We start from the raw sequence: 20,442 nt of genomic DNA on the forward strand, positions 1-20,442 counted from the left end.
GACGGTGATGCAACCGAGAGAGGGAAGTAATCCCGGAGGGGAAAGCACCAGAAGCGAGCCTGAGGAGCAGAGCTAATGCTGAGCCAGCCATTGCTAAATAATCAAACAGAAACTCGACTTTCATAGTCGCTTGCTTTGACATAACCACTGTGGTTATAAAGTTGATAGTCGGGGGATTTTGTAAAGTTCTATGTTGCATTGGATTTAATTAGAGGTGTTTTCCTGTTATAATTAGAGGTGTTTTCCCGTTAAAATTTAGGCCACATGTGACTGGTTTTCTATTTGCAAGATTAGCTACAATAGTTGGTCTTATTGAGGCTACACCGGCTCCTTGGGACAGCTGATATTTACTTAAGATAGCATCCAAAACAACTTCACATAGTCTTATAAGGTAGCGTACACTTTGTACTGTCTATTAAGCCTTATGCTTCACAATGCTGAAACAACAGCTCCAGTGGGAGAAAAGCATGTAAGGGCACCATGGGCCCCGCCAAGATCGGCCCCATGTCAACAATACCAGATCTAGCTATTTGAGTCAGTATCAGCCCGATATCCAATATCATTATAAGATCTGTGCATCCTTAATCATTATATTATTAATACTGAAGCATCAGTGTGTAAGCAGCATGTTACTGTTGCAGCTGCTGGAGGTGGAGCTAGTTTAACTACTTCATATACAGTTAGCTAGTTTAGTCCAGTGGTTCCCAACCAAGGGGCCCTCCAAAGGGTCACTAGATAAATCTGAGTTCTGTTAGTTTGTGGACTTTTTCCTCTATAATCTTTTATTTTTGGTGAAGTATTGGGTCATTTGAACATTTATTAAGGCTAAATAAAACCATGTGAGAAGTTGAGAGGGAAAAATCACTATTTGGTGGAGCTGTTAACAACTCGTAGACATCTGAAATGTGACCCCGACTACACCCTGCTTTTTGCAAGACGTAAAAGGCCAAAAAGGTTGGAAACCGCTGGTTTCATCTTTACCAATGTGTTGTATTTTAAAAACTTATTATATTATTGTGTCCAATATTCAGTTGAAAAGTTACTAAAGCTGTCAGATAAATGTAGTGGAGTAGAAAGTAACCTACAGTATTTCCCTCTGAAATGTAGTGGAGTGGAAGTATAAAGTAGCATTAAGTGGAAATATAATATAAGTAAAGTACAAGCACCTCAAAATTGTACTTAGGTACAGTAACGTTACTTGAGTAAAAGTTACTTTCCACTTCCACTGTATCACTGCTAGTTCCTTACTTTCAAAAATACTGAATTACCTATTGCCACTCTTTTAGTTTTTACTATTTTTATCTATTTAAACAAAATGCTTTGGCAAAGTTTAACCTTATACATTCTGGGAAAGTGGTCCTCGCTCAAGTCTCCCTCAAATCGTTTTCATATCAAGGAAACCCGTATTGACCCTCATGCGGTATCAGGATTTGTCCCGAGTTTTATTTGTGTTTGGTCCGTTGTGCTGTCTCTGCTGTGAGTGGGTGTTAGCGAACTTTGCTTTGTACTTAACCGAGTAACGGTGAAATCAATTACCCTCTGGTTTTGCTAGTAAGGACCGTTAGCGGTCCCTGTCCCGCAGTTTGGGAACCGCTATCCCTGCTGGCCGACCTCTGCTCTCCGGCTCTCTGCCTCCGACTCCGCCTCTCTGAGCAGCAACACACGAGCGACCGACTCCCCAGCCTGCCTGCCTGCCTGTCTGCCGCCACCCCGAAGCCCAAACCGGACTCCATACTTCTGACCCAACATACGCCACATGTACTCCTAATTTTACCGGAAGAAAAAAAAGTTCCACTTGAAAAGTACAACAGGCAGGAGCAACTCTTGTTAGCTGTACCGGAGAAGTTTTTTGCTTCTTCTTTACCCCCACTTTTTGGCCCCGCGGCGGGGCAGGACAGACGGGACAGGCCTGGGGGGGAAAGGAGAGCATATGATGTGGATCTGGTACCTTCTGCTTGGTTCGGGGTCAGGCTCAAGAACTGTTGGTAAGTTTTTAAAAGCACACGGAAACTAATGTTGTTGTCACAGCGCGGACACGCTTCTGTGTACGGGTGGGTCAGAGGAAGGAGAGGAGAGGGAGGGGGGCGAGGGGGGTCAGTGTAAAATCCTTTGAAGTGTTCGCTATGTGGCATAAAGCTATTTTTTTCCTTCGACGAGTGCGTTCAAAATGAAAAGAAGTTATCAGACTTTTGATTTCCATCGAGAGAACTGGGGTTTTTTTGTTGCTTTTTTTCTCTGTAAATTGGGAGTTGTAGCAGCCGAGGCAGCAGTTTTAGAGTTTTTCGTGCATGTCGAATACATCGCATTGGGAGCATGTCTCCTTCACTTCTGAGTGAGAATAATTTTGCTACAGACACCCTCCATGTCATATCCATCCACTGTGTGTTTTACTGAGATCTCCTCCGGGCTAACTTATGACCGAGAGGTTGTTGACAGGGCAGCGTGTTGACAAGTCAATCTGCTCTGCAGCCCCGCCATGGCAGCTGGGGCCCAGTGGAGGACACTTGTATACAAGAGCCCTTACTAAAGTTCATACATAGGACAGCCAGTTGGCATTTAACTCCTTTTAAACATGTAGCTGTTGTTGTGAGCTGGTTTTCCAATCAGTGACATCAATGCACTGGTCATTACAGTATGCTGCAGTGATTAATTACATTAATGTGAAATACTAAATGAGCGATTCAGCAATCTAAATATACTGCACTTACAGTAAAGTTTAATAATAACACTTAATAATAAGGGATAGTTACTTTATTTGCATGCATTAAAGCTAGGATTTACTTTTATTGCCACTTATAGAACATATGTAACTTTTATTGAGTCTAACCATCAAAGAAAGCATTCAGAGATATCACTTTTCTGTCAACATGCTTTTAGCCATACCCCAGTCACATCCACAGTGTATTGCATCCTAATGTGCTAAACAGGTATTGCAGGTGCATTAAATGGGCGTGGCTAATAGTCTCTATGATGCTCCTTGTACCATACCTTTTTTCATAAAATACTTTTAGACATGTCACAAGACCACAGATATAAAATGAAGGAATGCTAAATTCCGTTTAGCTGCTTTGGTTTCAGGGTCCTGGTATTGTGCAAGCTGGCTCTATTTCATGGTTTACTGGGACACTTGAATAAAACGGAGCCATTGTTAAAGGAGCACTCTGCTGATTTAGCATCACACTGGTATGACATTGTCAGACTCACAACCAGTGTTGGGAATAAAGTAATCTGACTTTACTGTGTCTCAGAGCCATGTTGTAAAGTCCACGTCATTGTAGCCAACTCGTGGTAAAACATAAGCCTTGTCTCTGGAGTTATAGCGTTATATATTGTAAATAATCAGTCACTGAACTCCTGCTGCTATTCCAACTTTGATTTCCTGGTTTGAGTCGTGGTTCAGCAGTAAAAGCCGGAGCGGACGTTTGAGTTGTCTTTTTTTTATGTTAGTGAAAGTGGATTGAACTGAAGTGATTTGGGGTTGTGGGGAAAATAAAACAGACTCTTTACTGAGTGGATTGAGATTGTGGGACGAGTTACACTTTTGCATTCAAAGTAACACAAAAGTTACATTACCTAGTAACTAAATACTTTTTATATGCAGCAATGGGTAAAGTAATTCAATTACTTTTTGCAATTAACTAGTAACTGTAATTGTAAATAATTAGCCTACTAATTTCCAGTAACTTGCCCAGCACCGCTCACGACGGACATTAAAAACAAAACCAGATCAAAATCGATGCAGTATTTTTTGCTCAATGCATTCTTCTTTCGCGTCAAAACATGCCACCTGCAATACCCACAATGCAACTCGACTTGATTCAGTTGATTGTACAGATTTAGAGGTCTTGTGCTAGTGGTGGCTAATGTAGCCTTGAGCCGCTTGATGAGATGAGAAGTGGCTTACAGAGGTCTGATCACTTTTTTCTAAGTCCACACCCCCAGATTTTTTTTTTCATTTTCAAACTTGTAGTCTTGAGCTCCAACTGATGCTGACTCAAGTAACATCACTTGAGGTAATTTGTAGACATTGTGCAGCTCCCTCTGGAGACACAAAAGGCTATATATGACTTTGATGCTTGCAAATTGATGGAGTTCCCCTTTAATGTTATTAGTAACACCTGTGCTTTTCCATGTCTGCTGTGAAAAGGCCTGTTGCTTTAGTTTTATTTTAGGACATTTGTACTCCATCTAAACAAGTACGACACTTCTAAAATGAAGATTAACCACTTAGTAAACAGTAACTATTTTCCTCCATATTGGCCAGGCTCAAGCACGTACATATGAATATGTTTTTGTCAGTGTCAGTGAGCATGAAGTGTAAATATCATTATAGTAGGTGTGGAACAGAGATGTAGTGTGGGCTGCACCCCACCCTGGTTTAGTTTCCCCTGCAGGATGTCCTATATTGGAGTAAATGAGCATACACATGTGATGGTTGTCGGAAATATTCTCTCATAATATTACTATAGTATGTTTCAATCGATATCCTGTTGCTTTAATGTTGTTAGCTTTTGAATAAACAAATGGTACTTCAGCATTTTATTAGCTCATAGACTCACCAGGGTAATAATAACACCAGCTAGACTCGAGTATGTGCATGTGTGTTGCATTTGTGTCTAGGCCTATATATTAGATTACAGAATAGATATTACCAGCCAGTATTGTCCTCTCACAGGACATTGCTGGAGGTTTTACATATTCAAGCCTACATATCAAGCCAATGATATTAAATTTGGTGTTCTGTCACAATATTTTGCACTTAATTTGACATTTACCCAAAATCTATTTGGGTCTTGGGGCTGGGCAATACCTATAAAAATGATAATGACAATGTTGACATTTGAAGATATAGCAACAGGAAATTACACTGGCAGCATTTCCCACCCCACACAGAGGCAGTGTTTAAAATAAGTCAAAATCTGTTTGAATGCAATAGAAAATATATTTCAATGGAAGCTCTTTGTGCATAAGCTTCAGTGTTTTTCCAAATGTGTGCTGTGGAATACAGTTAATTTCTTGCACACATCTCACTACTCACTATGATATTTTGTATGACCAGCAATTGTTGAATCTACAAATCACATCACAGTAAACATTTGTTTCCATGCTGTGAACAGTGGACAGTCATTTAAAACACTAATCCATTCATTTTAATCAGTTTCCAGAACACTTAATGACCAGATAGTTTCAGTGAGTGTCCAAAAAACACCACAGTTCCCAGTTTGAATCACACAACCTCTGAATGGAACATAAAGTGAGCCTGGCTGATCAGCATAAATAAGTCCTTATACAGATGTATGGCTGTAATACTCAACATAGTGAAGATATTTTGTAGACTAAAAACACCACAGACATAACACCACATCACAGTCTATGCTAGATCTTCATAATTTACAATAAATACCTCAGTAAATTGCACAGGCTCAGAAAGTTCACAATTTTTCATCTCAGCCAATGTCACCACCCAGTTTCTCTTTTTAAAAATACCGTTGGAGGATAGTAGACTCTGTCATTATTGTTTTATTTGTTTTGGCTCTAAACAAATGAAAAAAACCTGTGCTCCAAGTTGGGCTCAGTTTCTGTCCCATAATAATAATGAATTATTAAATCCAGTAAAGATGACTCTTTTTTTCCCTTTCAGAAAACAGATTTTGTAGATTAATGGCATTGAACTGGACTCTTAGCTTAGCAGTCTTAAGCTGCCAGTGCACTCCATCAGACCTGCTTGTTGGATGGTCAAATAGCTTTGGACCCCCCCACCCCCCACCCCACCCCGCACACACACACACACACACACACACACACACAAACACACACACACCTTTCTGACCTTGAAATTGGGGGGACTGCCTCTGACAATTTCTGTAACTTTCCAAAACGGACAATCCATTATTCACACCCACTTCATGCAGTGATTGGCCATCTGTGTGAAGGTGAGGAAGGAGCCAGGGTTTGAACGTCTGTTTAAAGCTCTCTTTTTTTTCATTCTTTACACAGCTATTTCTGTCGCTTTTCATGTGTATAACCGAGAGCAACACTATGAATGATTTCAAGGAGAGACTGTCTGTAAATGTGAGCCGGTGTCCCTGTATTTTAAACAATATTATCTCCCCCTCACTATGACAGCAGGCTTTTCACTTTGCCTTCAAGAAAGGCTGTTCAAAAAAATTATATAAAAAACTTTTGATTAGGTAAGACAAAACCTCATATGAACCAGTTTTTTTTCTAGTATAACCCAGCCCTTGTGCTCCCCCTCAAAGCTACACGAGATAAATCACTGCTTTTATGTAATATGAGCTTTAGCCACATGCTCCCTCCAATAATGAAATGTTGCAATGCAGTTAGAAACAAGGCTAGTTTATGATATTCTGGTGTGCAGCCTGAAAAGATATTTAAGCTGTTCAGCTGGTCTGCTTGGGCTTGTACCAGAGGAAATATTGATGTAAATAAACTGAGGTAGAGCGTCGGAATGAATTAGCTTTGCACCAGTTATTTCCTCTCACACCAGAGGATGATTATTGTTTGTTTAGGATCAGCGGCATGATATACAGTACCAGTCAAAAGTTTGGACACATTTTCTCATTCTGGGAAGGTGTGTTTGACTGGTACTGTACATGCCAACTTTATAAAGATTGCAATCCTCCTTTGATGGAAGTCTTTTACTGATATGTGTGTGGTAATCAAATATTATATACTTTTTTTTTAAACTATCTGATACATATTTAAATTCCTTGCATGCATGTTCTTGTCCGTCTCTGTGTTTGCACAGTATCCGTGCATATGAATACATACAGTAACAACTGGAATGTTTTCCTTTGATCTATACTCATATATTATATATATACTATACTAATAAAACATCCACATGAAAACATTTAGCTTGTTTTTATGTGTTTAGGCTTTAAAAGTAATTATACATTTGTAGTAACATCTTCTTGTGACTATTTTCATCATGAATAGGTGCTCACAGAGCTCTAAAAGCTCAGGTCTTGCTTCAGTGAGGAATTTTGGATGAAACCTTGATTACTAACACACTAGTGTGATGCTCACCTAGTGGAAGAGTTCAGGGGTTAGTTCATCCAGCACAAATGTACAGTAAAATATACAAACACAACTGTCAAAGCTCATATTGGAATTTCATTGTTTTTCCAGTGTCTTGTATGAGAAAGAGCATATGCATACAAACTGACAGCATCACCTCAATCAACATAAATGTGCGCTCCATTACCTCTGGTGCTGTGTTACCAGGCCACACACACACAGCACAGGTGGGAGGCTATTTTCATTCATAACCAAAGACAGACTATTTGGGTCATTTTTACCACTGAACAGAGAAGCAGAAGCACATTGTTTCCTGATTATTGTGCTTTGTATTTCTGCACTGTGGCCTCCCAGAGCCAGGCCAGTAAACTGTTGTGTGTCTGTGCCTATCTTTGCGTGTCTTTGGAACAAGAAAGAGAAAGAGATGTTGTGCTTTTTTTTCTCGCCGGCTGACACGGTTACGCTTCCAGCCATAGTTGCACAGAGAAGGCCAGTGATTAAGGAGGGGCGGTGTGGCTTCAGTTCCCAGAGTTGTTAAACAAAGCCACATGACTGGAGTCACATTTCAGACCTTGGTAACAGTGTGGCTTTAACTGCTGTAAGCACATATTGTGCGGTTTCTATTTCATTGTCCTCACATTACGCGTGTTTCATGGCTTTGACCAATAAAGCATATTTGTACATTGTAGGTTCTTTGAAGCATTAGTTGTATTCTCTCTGTGTGAGATGCAGGTTCTCTGTCCATTCTCTTTGAGCATCTCTAATCTATAAGTCATGATGCTAAATGTTTCATGGACGGAGAGTGAGGGGTAAAATGTACTGGAAAAAGTTGGAAGACAGCTTATTACATATTGATTTTGCATTGATCTGAACTAATTTGCCATGCAGTGATGCAGAGGCTTTGTTAATCCCTGATGGTTGCCTTACATTGATCTAGAACGTCCTTGTTTGCCAAGATCAAACCTCAGTCTTGGATGAATCTGCTTATTTACTGAATAGTAGAGTTGTTTTGAAAGCACAAGCTACTAGATTTTGAATTCAAGATTTTGTCAAACTTTTGGATATATGACGCTCTTGTTTCTCAACAAATATAGTGTTTAACCTATACTTACCCAGTACACTGTATAATATCTACAGTTATTCTCAGCGGAGTTAACCATGAGGACAGTTTGTTCTACAATCACTCGACATCGATTTTAACTGTCTACAGTGCCAGACCCAGAGGCTGAATTGATAAGTGCTGAGACGTTTGTTTAAAAGTAAATCCCACGCAGTGAATGTTTTAGGGGACTTCAAGACCGCTGCAGTCTCTCAGTGTTATTTTTAACTTATGCAGATGTGTACATACCCACACGTTATGTGAACTGTATGTGCAGCAGAACAACTGAGAGAGAACATCAGACTTACTTTTCAATTTCAAGCCTTTTAGCGGACTGTTGTAAAGCGGGAAAACAAACTCGACACTTCACTCGGTGTTAAACTCAGCTGTGACTGGAGGAAAGTTGGCTGAACTTAAAGACTCCATGAAATGGAGAATTCAACTTCCTGGAAAGTTGTTAACTTTCTGCAAAACAGTGAGGTTTTAATGGTGAGCTCACACTGATGTAACCAAAAACCCTTGCCAACACAGCCACCATATATTTTTTAAGAAATCCCGCCCCTCTACCCCTATTATCAATTTGAGAATAATCCTTTAGGGTAAAGTCACCCTGTATCCGCAAGATGAGGTGGAGTTGCAGCTCCCCATTCATTGTCTTTGTGAAGCAGCAGAGCACTCACAAAAAGCACAACAAGGAAGGCACAAGCGCAAAGACATCTGACATTAAATGTGTATTTAATGTAAATTAAAGTCAAATGTAACTTATTATTTTAATGCAGAAAAAAAAAACAGTTCACATGCAATTTCTGATGCAGTTTCAGCATCGATCCGTATCATTTGTAAATATAAACTGTAGCCATGGAAGCAAGCAGTAAACAAGATGATTGATCTGCCCACAAGTGGAGCTTTGTGGGAGGTATCAGCAGCCTGGCAGCTTTGAATACTTTAAATACTGAACAAGCATATAGGCTGCATCTCAATATCAGGGGCTGGATCCAACAAACGACAGCTCGCTATGAATGTGATGTTATTTATTATGACCTGTTCTGCTCATTGATGTTTAGTTTAAAAGTGTAATTAACCAGTCCTTACGAGTGCAACACTCTGCCACTAACATGTTTTTATTTTCATTATGGATTAAGGCTTTGATTTATGCACCATGAGGGTAGTTAAACTTGTGGATATGCTCCAATCCTGCCTGTAAAATATCAAGGTAAATGAATATTGAAGTGTTCGTTATCATGCTGCCTTTTATAGTTGGACAAAACCTGTCCTATTCCAGTTCTGTAATTACAGAGATTCTCGCTAGTTGATGATGCTGGCTTGATGTTGAGTTTTTAATTTGAAGCAGTCTACAGCTCTTTTATCTGACTGGGGCAGAGCTGTCAGTCTGTTGTTGAGTTCGGTCCAAAGTTTTGTGTCTTTGAAACGGTGAAATTGTTGACCTTTAAAGATGTATTCAGTCTAGAAACGCAGACTTAGGAGGATCCAACCACTGAATTGGGAAACAGCTCCACAGTTATAGGTTATCTGGCTTACTCAGCACATTTCCTCAGTTTTGCCCCGCCCAATCACCTTGGTTACCCGACTTTTATCTTCATCCATGGGCGTGCCCTCCGAGAGGAGAATAATCTGCTGTATGTGTCCCCTGTGTTGCTTTGCCTGCAGTCAGACAGGGATTGGACCCTGGCAGACTGACAGCTGGCTCCCCTGCTGTCCCCCGTGATCAGCAGTCATTTGCTGTACTGTGTCTCACAGCCACTGTGGCAGGCAGTGTGGACACTGACAGGCTATTTTGGACTGAAATTCCAGCATCCCTCTGTCAAACCAAACAAATACTACCTTAAAGGTCAACAAAAACCCAGAGAGAAACACAGATAACATCAGGGCAGCTGATCCTCTGTTTGTTTGCCTACCCGGACGAAAATATACATGGTGCGAGTGCAATTTGGGTCTTTGTATGACTTTGACTCGTCCATTGAGATACTGAGATGACTATGGCCTCGAAAACAGGCTTATCATTGTCTAAAAAGTCAAAAGAATCGCTCTTAATCACTCACTTCAGGCTAAATAATCTCTTATTGATTTCTGTGTTTAGTATCAGCCACTAAAGATAAGATGGATAATGAGAAAGCTCAATAAGTGTCCCTAATATTTTTTTAGATTTACAGAACATTAACGTGTATTTTTTATCATGTTTATTTTCTCTACTGTCCAATGCTTCATCGTCTACACAGGGAGATTAGCTGCCAAATGCCTGTGGTGATGATTATGCCGCAGTAAACTTTAGTGTGGATATACCTTTTGCCCCATACATAATTATTTTGAATTGTGATACAGCTCCGGCAGTTTCATCATTGGGGCCAGCTTTGTCCGGCAGCTTCGGATGCTGTAATTAAATGCAATTTTCCAAACATCTAATCATGAGGTTATTTTGACTCAACAAGGTTTTTTGATTGCAATCACACAGACATTTTCTCAGTGTCTCTCCTTTTGCTCGCCAATCGTGATTACATAAGCATTCAGTGTCATGTGTGATAAATATGCAAATTGCCTTAATAGCATTGTAGGTGCAACCTGTTTTAGAAACCACAGCGTTACCGCAAATTCATCTATCTGCAGGATTAGATTAATCTGTAGGATCACGGAGACCTTTAGCGTAACTCTTTTCTCCCTCTATTACACAACACGATGATTTAAGATTGCTTAATAGGTCAGGGGTAAACTCTATATCCGAGACTCACACCCGAGAAAACTCCGAGACACTCCGCTCTTATCCAGGCGGAAAAGTGCGAGGGAGAGATGTGACCCGCCTTTCTTTTTGCACCAGATTGACATTTAGTTGACAGTGCCAGTGGAATTCTCTTCACCTATTATTGCCTGCTCACTCACACGGACACACGTTTGATTTAGCAACCTCTCAGGTGAAATCCCAATCTAGGGATGTAGAAGCTATTATGCACTTGATGCTACTTCTCCAGGCGAGTGCATAAATGAACAAATAAGATCAATCTCAATTCAGCTGACTTGAAATAATTGCCTGTTTGTCGCAATTAATTTCAGAGCTTTGACTCAGGAGCCTTTGATATTGATATTGAATTTCCCATCATTACATACCTGAAAATCTACTCATTAAATGGAGCTGAATTCAAAGAATTAGTCCTTGTGTTAAATGGATGATAAAAGGGTCAAGGAAGCCAGGGATAATTCCCTTGTCTGTTGGAGGGAGGAGAGGTGAACTGATCTAGAAGCTGGAAGTTGAGACACGACTCCACCTCTGTCATGTCACAAACATGGCTTAACCCCTTTAGCTGTCGGTTGCATGCTTGTTCTTCTTTCTTCTTTAGCAGAGATTATGCATTTGAGTCAGTGTCTATGTGTGTGTTTGTGTATGTATAAGGTTCAGTGTGTATGCGCAATATGTATAAAGGGTAATCCTCTCTTGGACAGGGACCAGGGGAGGCGAGGCGCTCATCTTCACAGGAACTAATCACCCGATCCCGCCTGCTGTTTACAGAGGCAGTCTCGCCAGCCAAAATCAAATGCAAAGCCCATGTTAATTGCCTTAATGCTGCTTCCCTGTCAACCATGGCTTGGCAGCAGCCCCCAGCACTAGGCCACAAAATGAATTCTTTTCACTTGTACAATGAATACCAAAGACGAAAGGGGGTTCCTGCTCCTCAAGAATGCAAGACAGGAATCCATTTTTTTTTACCCTCTGATATTCTGAATCAGGGAGAGCAGAAGAGAGGTATGAGAGGGAAAATGTAAGTGGATGTGGATTTGTTGAGGAGAGGGAGAGAGGGCTGGAAGTTCAGTCCCGGCTTTGGTCATTATTGGGCCGGAACTATTAGTCTTGCAAGGGTCTAGTATGTCAGAGACGGTAATTGAGTCCGTCTCTGTGCAGCCTCCTCTAATGAGGAGCTGTAGGCCTGAGATTTGACTAATTTCTTACATGTCCGGGACAATAAGTCAGCCCGGCCATCCTGCGCTTAATGACTCCAGATAAAGGATTGGTGGGATTTCCAAAGACTTGGATGGATTAATGTACTGCAAGAGTTAGTGCACTCTGGAGACTTGTGTGATGACATTCCAAGGCTTTTGATGTTCTGACAGGGCTCTGTGCCACTGATAAAGGGTATGTGTCGTTTGTTTTTGTATTACACATGTATTTTTGCTGGATAAGTATATTTTATTGATTCTTGACATTCTTTTTTTTCCCCATGACAGATAAAATAATCTATCCATGTCATATAGGTCTCCATGAAGGGAAGACAGCAGATGAATTAGTTGAGCTGTTGATTGGTTAGTTGTAATTAAAAAAATGGTGTATACTGGTATTGGTACTGGTATTGTCATTTTTTTTAAACAATACCCAGCCCTAACAATGGCACATCGGTCACTGGTGATCGGATCTTTCTGATGCACCTAAATTTCCCACGTGACATTTCCAAAGATGAAGAATACGTACCTGCACCTTAAATGCCATATGTTCACTCAGTAACCACACGCTTTTGTAGACGCTTTGACCTGCATGTGTTGTCTGCGCTGCCCCCAGTAGAGTTGAAAATGTCTTATACCGAAACCAGTCAAGCTGGTAAACATCACATTTCACCCTCATGTGATTCTCATCTTCACCGTGTCCGCCATGGGTCAGGAGCTCATCTGTCCTGAAGGAACAGCACAGCAGCTGATTATGATGGATTATGATAGATTCCTCCTTGACTGACCTCTGCAGCCAGTTACACATTCTTTACAGCACTGGCACATACACAAAACACATATACTTAGACGCTCGTAAATTTATTGGCACAGACGAGTGTAAACACACACACACACACACACACACACATATCAGTGTTCACGCTCATAAGTGTGTACACTTGCATGTTCACCTTGCAAGTGTTGGGAAGGTACCTTCACACAAGAGAAGACATACAGGGCAATAAAGTCATATATGGACACACATGAATATTATACACACTATAAGTTAAGTCTGCACCCATACAAATATATACACACATCTTACAACACAAGATCATGCACCGCGGTAGTGTTGCTTGCAACTATCCCTCTTGCAAGTTACTGTAGCTAAGATCAGTACCATTAAATGTCCTGAACCAAAACCCAGTTAACTCACTACACACTCAAATGAAAGCAAACAAACCTGCAGTGAAAAAAAAAAAGAAACGACTTCCCAAACCAGGCCAATAGTGCGAGATGCTTTCTGAGCAGGCCATTTGTTTTCATTTGGTTTGGTGTCTTTACTGGTGCCGTGCAGAGCACATTGAGCAGTGTGTCTCTGTCAGAACAGCCAACTCCGCCTCCACCCACAACCACCACCCCTCGTTCATTTACCACAGATGGTACTGGTGTAGATGCGGGAAGAGAAATGAAGTTGGATGGCGCTAATCGCTGGTGCGGACTGACACATCAACAAGCCACCAAAGTGCTGGTCTTTGTGTTTTCTCCTGCTTTGAAATGGAGGAAAGGCCATCAGGAAACAATGACTTAAGTGGAAGTATGTAAGAGTGCATGGTGATATTGACTCAGGTCTCAGGATGTGTCTGCATGTGCAGCAGCAGCGCTCACATGTTATACAGTGAGAAGAAAACCTTCATCCTTCATAACCCCAATAAGCCAATGAAGCTTTTTCTCAATGCATTGTGAGAGTACTTTTTTTAGCCATTACCATGACAACATAAAGGTCCAGGGCTCTCTGTGTGTGTGCGAGTGCATAAAACAGAATCACAGGTCTGAGTAATGCAGCCGATCTCTCAACGTGAAAGCGAAGCCGGACGAAGTGGGCTCACCAACGAAGAAGAATTAAGCGGCAAAGAGGACACGGAACGGGGGCCGTCGACACCGTGATCCTGTCAAGATAGACGTAGATGAACGAATACTGTGCACACACCTGCTTAAGCACAAACAGTCAAACTCATGAACACACATAAAAAAACACAAATTAACACGTCTCACATATCCACTCGCTATCACACAGAGGAAAGAGAAGAGCTTAGAAATATCCTTACGCTGCCAACTCATTGCCCTGACCGTGATTAGCAGTTGGAAAAATTGGTCACCTAGTACTCTCATGACCTTTCTCATCACCATTCATGTATTTTCCTGTCACGTCGCTTCTATGTCTAAGTTGGCCTTTTACAGATAGCACATCAACTGAAATCTTATTGGAATGACCTTTAGTTACAACATCATCTGCCACGGTGAGAACTATTCACACACCGTCTACCTTTTAAACTAAGGCCCTCCATTTGACTTATTACCATTTTGTCTCATCAACATTCGGATGAGTAGATATTATATTATACAGCGAGATAGAGAGAGAGGAGACAAACGTAGAGAAAGAGACGGAGAGCACCGGCGAGGGGCCACTGGCACTCTTTTCCTCATCTGCATTCTGTTGAAATAATTACATTGTAATGCCCCCCGTCACTCCCCCTTTACCCTTCCTCCTTAATGTAGTGTCTCTATCTCACATCCCTTTATTTCTTCTCACACTCACCTTGTGCTCTCTTTTTCTGTTCCTCTATCGCTCTCTTTGTCCCAGTGTTTTTGGCAGATATAGTTCATTTCCACTCTTTTTCAACCCCTGCAGTGACTCCATGGCCTGGCTACACAATTAGGAGCTCATTACTTGCTAATACACAGACTAGAAGACAGACAAAGGCAGTCTGTGCCTTTTTTGTTGTGCACGCCCAGCTTCCATCAATTTCTCTCTCCCTCTCTCTCTCTCTCTCTCTCTCTCTCTCTCTCTCTCTGCCTCCCCAGGCACTTTTTAAGTAAAAGGGTGCTCTTCCTCCTCCTTCCCACTCCTCTCATCCCTACCCTCTGCCACAGTGCATCTTCTCCACGGCGCATAATGAGCCTTCATGTGCTAAGAAGAATTAATAGTTCAATTTTCATCTCTTAAGCATTGTTTTTATGAAATTAAATTCACTCTCAACCCGTATACCTATGCCATTTGAATATGTGCATGTCATTTTCCAGCTCATTTAGCATCCAGAAAGCTTAACTGCTTTATAATTCTGTTTACCTTGATGTGTTTTTTTTTTTTAACTGAAAGAACTGTTACGTTTTGTTTTTATTGAGAATGTAATTTCTTTATTTGCAGATGTTTTCCCCCCCTGTCACATTCAGAGCTCACACTGTGTGACTAGAGGCAAACTGAAAAAAAACACAAGTCTCACAGGTGTAACGTAAGGTCAGCTCTGGCAGCTTCCCTCTGTGCCACTGTTTGCATCATTTCTCACTATCTGGCTGGCTCTGCGGAAATGCCAATTTGCTCAGTAAGGGGTCTCGCGGCGTAGCGGTGGATGAAGGTTGTGCGCTGTTTACCGGTGTGTTCTGCGACAGTCGACTGCATGATGAAAGACACGCAGGGGAGCGTTGACATTTAGTTTTGTGCCGGTGATGGGCCAATGTGGGGAATCGGAATTAATGGGTTAGATATGCTTGTTTGACAGGAGAGGCTTCCTCCTCAGGACTGATGAGGAATACAAGCCTATAGGAAGATATTTGTCTGGCTGGCATTGTGTGTGTGTGCTTGTGTGCAAAGCTCTGTGGCCGTGTGCATTCTCAACTAGTGTATGTTTGTACGTCTGTGTCAACCGACATTGCTTTTTGTCTAAATTTGAGTGGCTCGCCTGCAGTGCCATCTAAATCTCATTTTAGTCATCATCCTCATTCCCCCCCCTCCCTCCAACTCCATCAGCTCCTCCTTTCTGTGAAGGTAATCCCAAGGTGATGTTAATAGGCTGGGATGCTGTTGAAAATACCCCTGTCATCCCTCGGAGGATTAGACGGACATTTGCTTCTCTGAAACCCAAACCAAGTGGTTAAAAGAAAACTACAACAGAACAACTTTTTCTGAAAGTGCCTTATACTGTTTTGTCCTTAACATCACTGCACCGGTTTTTATGTCTTCAATATAAAGCCTGCATTGTAATGCATTTATGTTCTGATCCCCATTTTTAATTTAACCACAGATGGAAGCATAAACAGCCAAAATAAACCAATGCTATGGGATTATAGGCTCAGTGTGATCTGTGATCCCAGATTAATGGGAGACCAGTGTGTGATTAATGGGGCCTTGTTTAGCCAAGCCAGGATAATTTGGCCAGTCACCATTCCAAAGATCCAAAAGCAGTAAGGCGGTCATTGCGAAGCCTGTTTGACAAAGGACAGGGTGCTAAATGAATACATAATAATAAGGCAGAGGCTAATGAAACAATCAGTGTTGTGCTTATGTCGCCAAAGAGCTGTGTGTGCATGTTTGTTTGCAAAGTATGCATCTTTATGTTTCCATTAACCTTTATGTATCCATAGGTGAGAACACAGAAATAGCTTCAGGGAATCAGGAAAGAATTATTTGAACAGAAATCTGTAAGCTGCACATTACAAACATGGAGAGAAGAGAGAAGCTCATAAATATTCATATATTTCTCCACTGACCTGACCGTTACCCTGCACGAGTTTATACTTCACTTCATTAAGCCACAATCTTTAGTGTATGTGTGTGTGTGTGTGTGTGTGTGTGTGTGTGTGTGTGTGTGTGTGTGTGCTATTATAATAAACATTAAATCAGATCAATCAATCATACAATCAGTCAGATACATACAGATGTAGTTGATGTTGAATATTCCACATTGTCCCTTCATTTTATTTCAAGATTCTATTAATCTGCTGATTATTTTCTCGATTAATCATTTATAAAATGTCAGAAAATAGAGAAAAATAGAAGAGACGTCTTCAGTCATCCTGTTTTGTCAAATCGACAGTCCAACGATATTCAGTTTACTATCATGTATGACACAGCTCGCTCACTTTTGAGAAGCTAAACGTTTGGCATTTTTGCTTAAAGAATGACTAAAACAACTATTCAATTAGGCCTATCATTTTCTGTCTACTGACTAATCGATTAATCGACTAATCGTTGCAGCTCTATTGACTGTGTTTCTGCTGTGCCTGTGAAACGTGCATATCTGTAATCAACCGGTCTTTGTTCTCTGTCTCTTTGCTCTCTCTCTCTCTCTCTCTCTCTCTCTCTCTCTCTCTCTCTCTCTCTCTCTCTCTCTCTTTCAAATTCAAATTTTGCTTTATTGGCATGAAAATCACAACAATATTGCCAAAGCATCAAAAATCAATGAAACAAAATAACATTAACACAACATTAAGATTGATGTATATTAATTATATATGTACAGTATATCTTATGCATGTATTTGTGTGTGTGTGTGTGTGTGTGTGTGTGTGTGTGTGTGTGTGTGTGTGTGTGTGTGTGTGTGTGTGTGTGTGCGCGTGCCCTACTCAGTGCTATTTCAGCCCACAGACGCATTATCAATAATGCAGCCTCTTTAACAAGGCTGAGGCTTTTAAGAGGGTTTGTGAGTGCCCCTCCCTATTAGATGCCCGCTGGTTGCTGGGTGGTCACATACTAGTGGAAAAACATTCAATTTCGTACTGAAACTAGAAACAAGCTCGCTGTTAACAGACATTTATTTATATCGTTGTCAAGGCTTTTTCTTCTGAACCTCAACAATTCTAGAAAGCACTTATTGCTTGTAGGGGGAGAAGTCAGTATCTCGCCAGGGATGTATAGAACTGAGCACTGCCTACATAGCTGAAGGCAAAAATGAAACGGTAGCTAGAGCAGGAAGGAAGCACAGATACTCTACCACTGTATAAAGTTCATATTCCACTTGAAAGTATTTTGTATGCATCTGTGCAGACAACAGAAGGCTAGTAAGGCATAGCAAACCTCAGACCGTCTCATGCACTGTCGGTGAACTGTCTTTTCAGGCAAAAATCTGTGTGGTGCAGCCTGCTTAAGTTTGTGTGGTGTACATGTGTCTGTTTGGATTAGTTACAATGGTATCTCAAGGACACAGAGGTTGTTTGTTTTTCCGAGTAATGCTCTCTGAAAATTAAGGTTATCCCTCAATGTCTGTGGTAATGCCATAAGCTATAGGAGGTTAGAAAAGTTCCATTTATTCTGGCATGTTGATTGAAAACAGCTCTGTGTTTGATGTGTGTCCAAAAGAGGAGCTCCAATGCAGGAAAACAACATTTGTAAAATATATTCCAGAGATCAAAACACTCTGCTTTTGTTCTCCTCAGCCTTTTGTCATGCGCTTATTTGCACAGTTGGCATTCCCTGTTTGAACATTTCATTTTCCTTGCTTTGAAAAAGACCCTCTGTATTAGTGGTGGGACAAAAAATCAGTATTGCAACATATCGCAATATTTCCACTTACGATACGTTATTGATACACTGGCATCAAGTATCAATACATTTTTTTTAAACATAAAACCGCTCAGAATTAATTCAGCTACTTTGACTTACCACTACCAGAGCGTCATTACCCTTCGCCTGAACAGACTGGTTACAGTCAGATGAACGGCAATTGTAGGTGACAAAGAAGAAGAAATGCAAGTAAAATGACCAACCATGAGCACCTGCTGTCAGATTCACTGTGGAGCTTTGACAGTCACTAGAGGCACATTCATGGCCCTTTGTAAAAGTTTCTGTGTGGTACCTGTGTCGTAGCTGAGCTAGCAGCTCTACGAGACGCTTTCTGGTGTGTGTGAGTGTTTGTGGGGGGATTGTCAGTACATAGGCAATAGCATGTTATGTTTAGCCTACTGAATATCTTGTTAAGCTCTGATTAAATCATAGTTAGTTATCAATGGGTCTTGTGTTGTGTTTACCGGCTCAGATAGTGTTATTAGCATGACGTCACCTCTCTGTCGTCTCTTATCAGTCTCGCTAACCGTACCAGCAGCTCTGTGAGAGGCATAAACCGAGGCTACAGTTATCAGTGTTGTGATATTTATACTTGGCGGCATTTCTGTCGCTAAAGGTCCGCTGGTTTGTGTGCATTATGAAATGACAGTTACACGTCTTGTTTGAAAAAAAAAATGGAATGGAAATGGAATTTGGATTTTATCTACCTGGGCGCGCAGCCCAAGTAGAGTAGAGTAGAGCAGGTATGGGAAACGCTGACTTACAATGCACACTCAAAAATAATGATTGTGTTCTTATGTTGCCAAATTATCCCAGTTTTCAGAAAAGTATTACACGAAGAAGAATGAAAAGCCATATCCAGGGTAATTGCTATTGTTTGGGGAAGGTTTGTCAAACCTCATGAGCGTAATTGAATGTGTGAAACTTTAGTTTTTATTATTGTATGTGATCCTATACAGCAAGTCTCATATTCTTGTCTGCTTCCCTTGTGTTTTATATTAAAAAATATGCTATATAGGAGCATATTTTGCACATCAGAAGACTAGGCTTATATTCTGTGTCTCTTCCTTGAGGAATTTATTCTGACTTACTGCCTTGAGAGCCACTGTCCTTATTTTGTTAAATAACAAGCTAAACAATTGCCTCTGCTGCATAGATGGTGAGTCATCTCCCTGTAGCCTATAGAGAGGAAAAAGCTTGTGATCCATTGTTTGTTCCTCTCCAGAGGCAGACAGGATTTTGTGCTCGACCTGTGAGAGCTGGCCAGTGCTGTGGTCAATCGATCCTGTTGAGAATCGATCACTCTGTTCTTGGCAGGCTTGTGCTAAAGACTTTTTTTGGTTTGGTCAGAGGGTGTTTTTCGAGATGTCTTTCGACTCCTATTCCATTTCCCAGAGTGGTGAAGTCAGCTGGCAGCAATCAGTCTGGTTGTCTTGATCTGGTCAAGACATGAACTTTCCATCTAAGCCACGCCAATGTTAACCCTTTTCTGCGGTTGCTGTTTTACATGTTTGGGTTTCTTTCATCTCATTTTTTCTCCCTTTACATGTGTCAGACTTGTAATGTGTTAAGATCATCACACATAGTTTATTTGCTAACCAGCCAACATTACACTAAACATGTAGAAGGGACCAAACCAACACATTTTTCCCCTCCAGACACATTTAAGAAAAGTTAAATCATGAGTATTTTTATTAATGTTTTTTCCATAAAAACATATTTGATATCCACATCAAAAATTCCAATATTTATGAATATTCAAATATGGAGATACCTCCGGCACTGTCTCGCGCCATGTACATACATTTAAGACAAGAATATTTTTATTAATGTTTTTCCATAAAACATGTTTGATATCATCAAAAATTCCAATATTTATGAATATTCAAATACGGCGATGCCTCTGGCGCTGTGCCACGCTATGTAGCGCCCACCACTTAATGTCACTGGTATGATCACACTCTGGTGTCGTATGTCCCATCATACGACAACCTCTGTTGTCATATGACGTCACATCAACCCCTTGATTATTATTCCC

The 20,442-nt window shown here is 40.9% G+C and overlaps 1 protein-coding gene across 1 annotated transcript in view; it reads left to right on the forward strand.

The window, feature by feature from the left end:
* Positions 1-1,386: 1,386 nt before the first annotated feature.
* The window catches only part of ldlrad3 (low density lipoprotein receptor class A domain containing 3), an 88,481-nt gene continuing 69,425 nt past the window's right edge, over positions 1,387-20,442 (forward strand). The window contains exon 1 of the mRNA XM_042412921.1: positions 1,387-1,985. Coding sequence (XP_042268855.1) covers positions 1,931-1,985 — 55 coding nt within the window. The 5' untranslated portion in view covers positions 1,387-1,930. The remainder of the gene's footprint in view (positions 1,986-20,442) is intronic.

Source organism: Thunnus maccoyii, chromosome 5 (assembly GCF_910596095.1).
Source record: "Thunnus maccoyii chromosome 5, fThuMac1.1, whole genome shotgun sequence".
NCBI classification, from domain to species: domain Eukaryota; kingdom Metazoa; phylum Chordata; class Actinopteri; order Scombriformes; family Scombridae; genus Thunnus; species Thunnus maccoyii.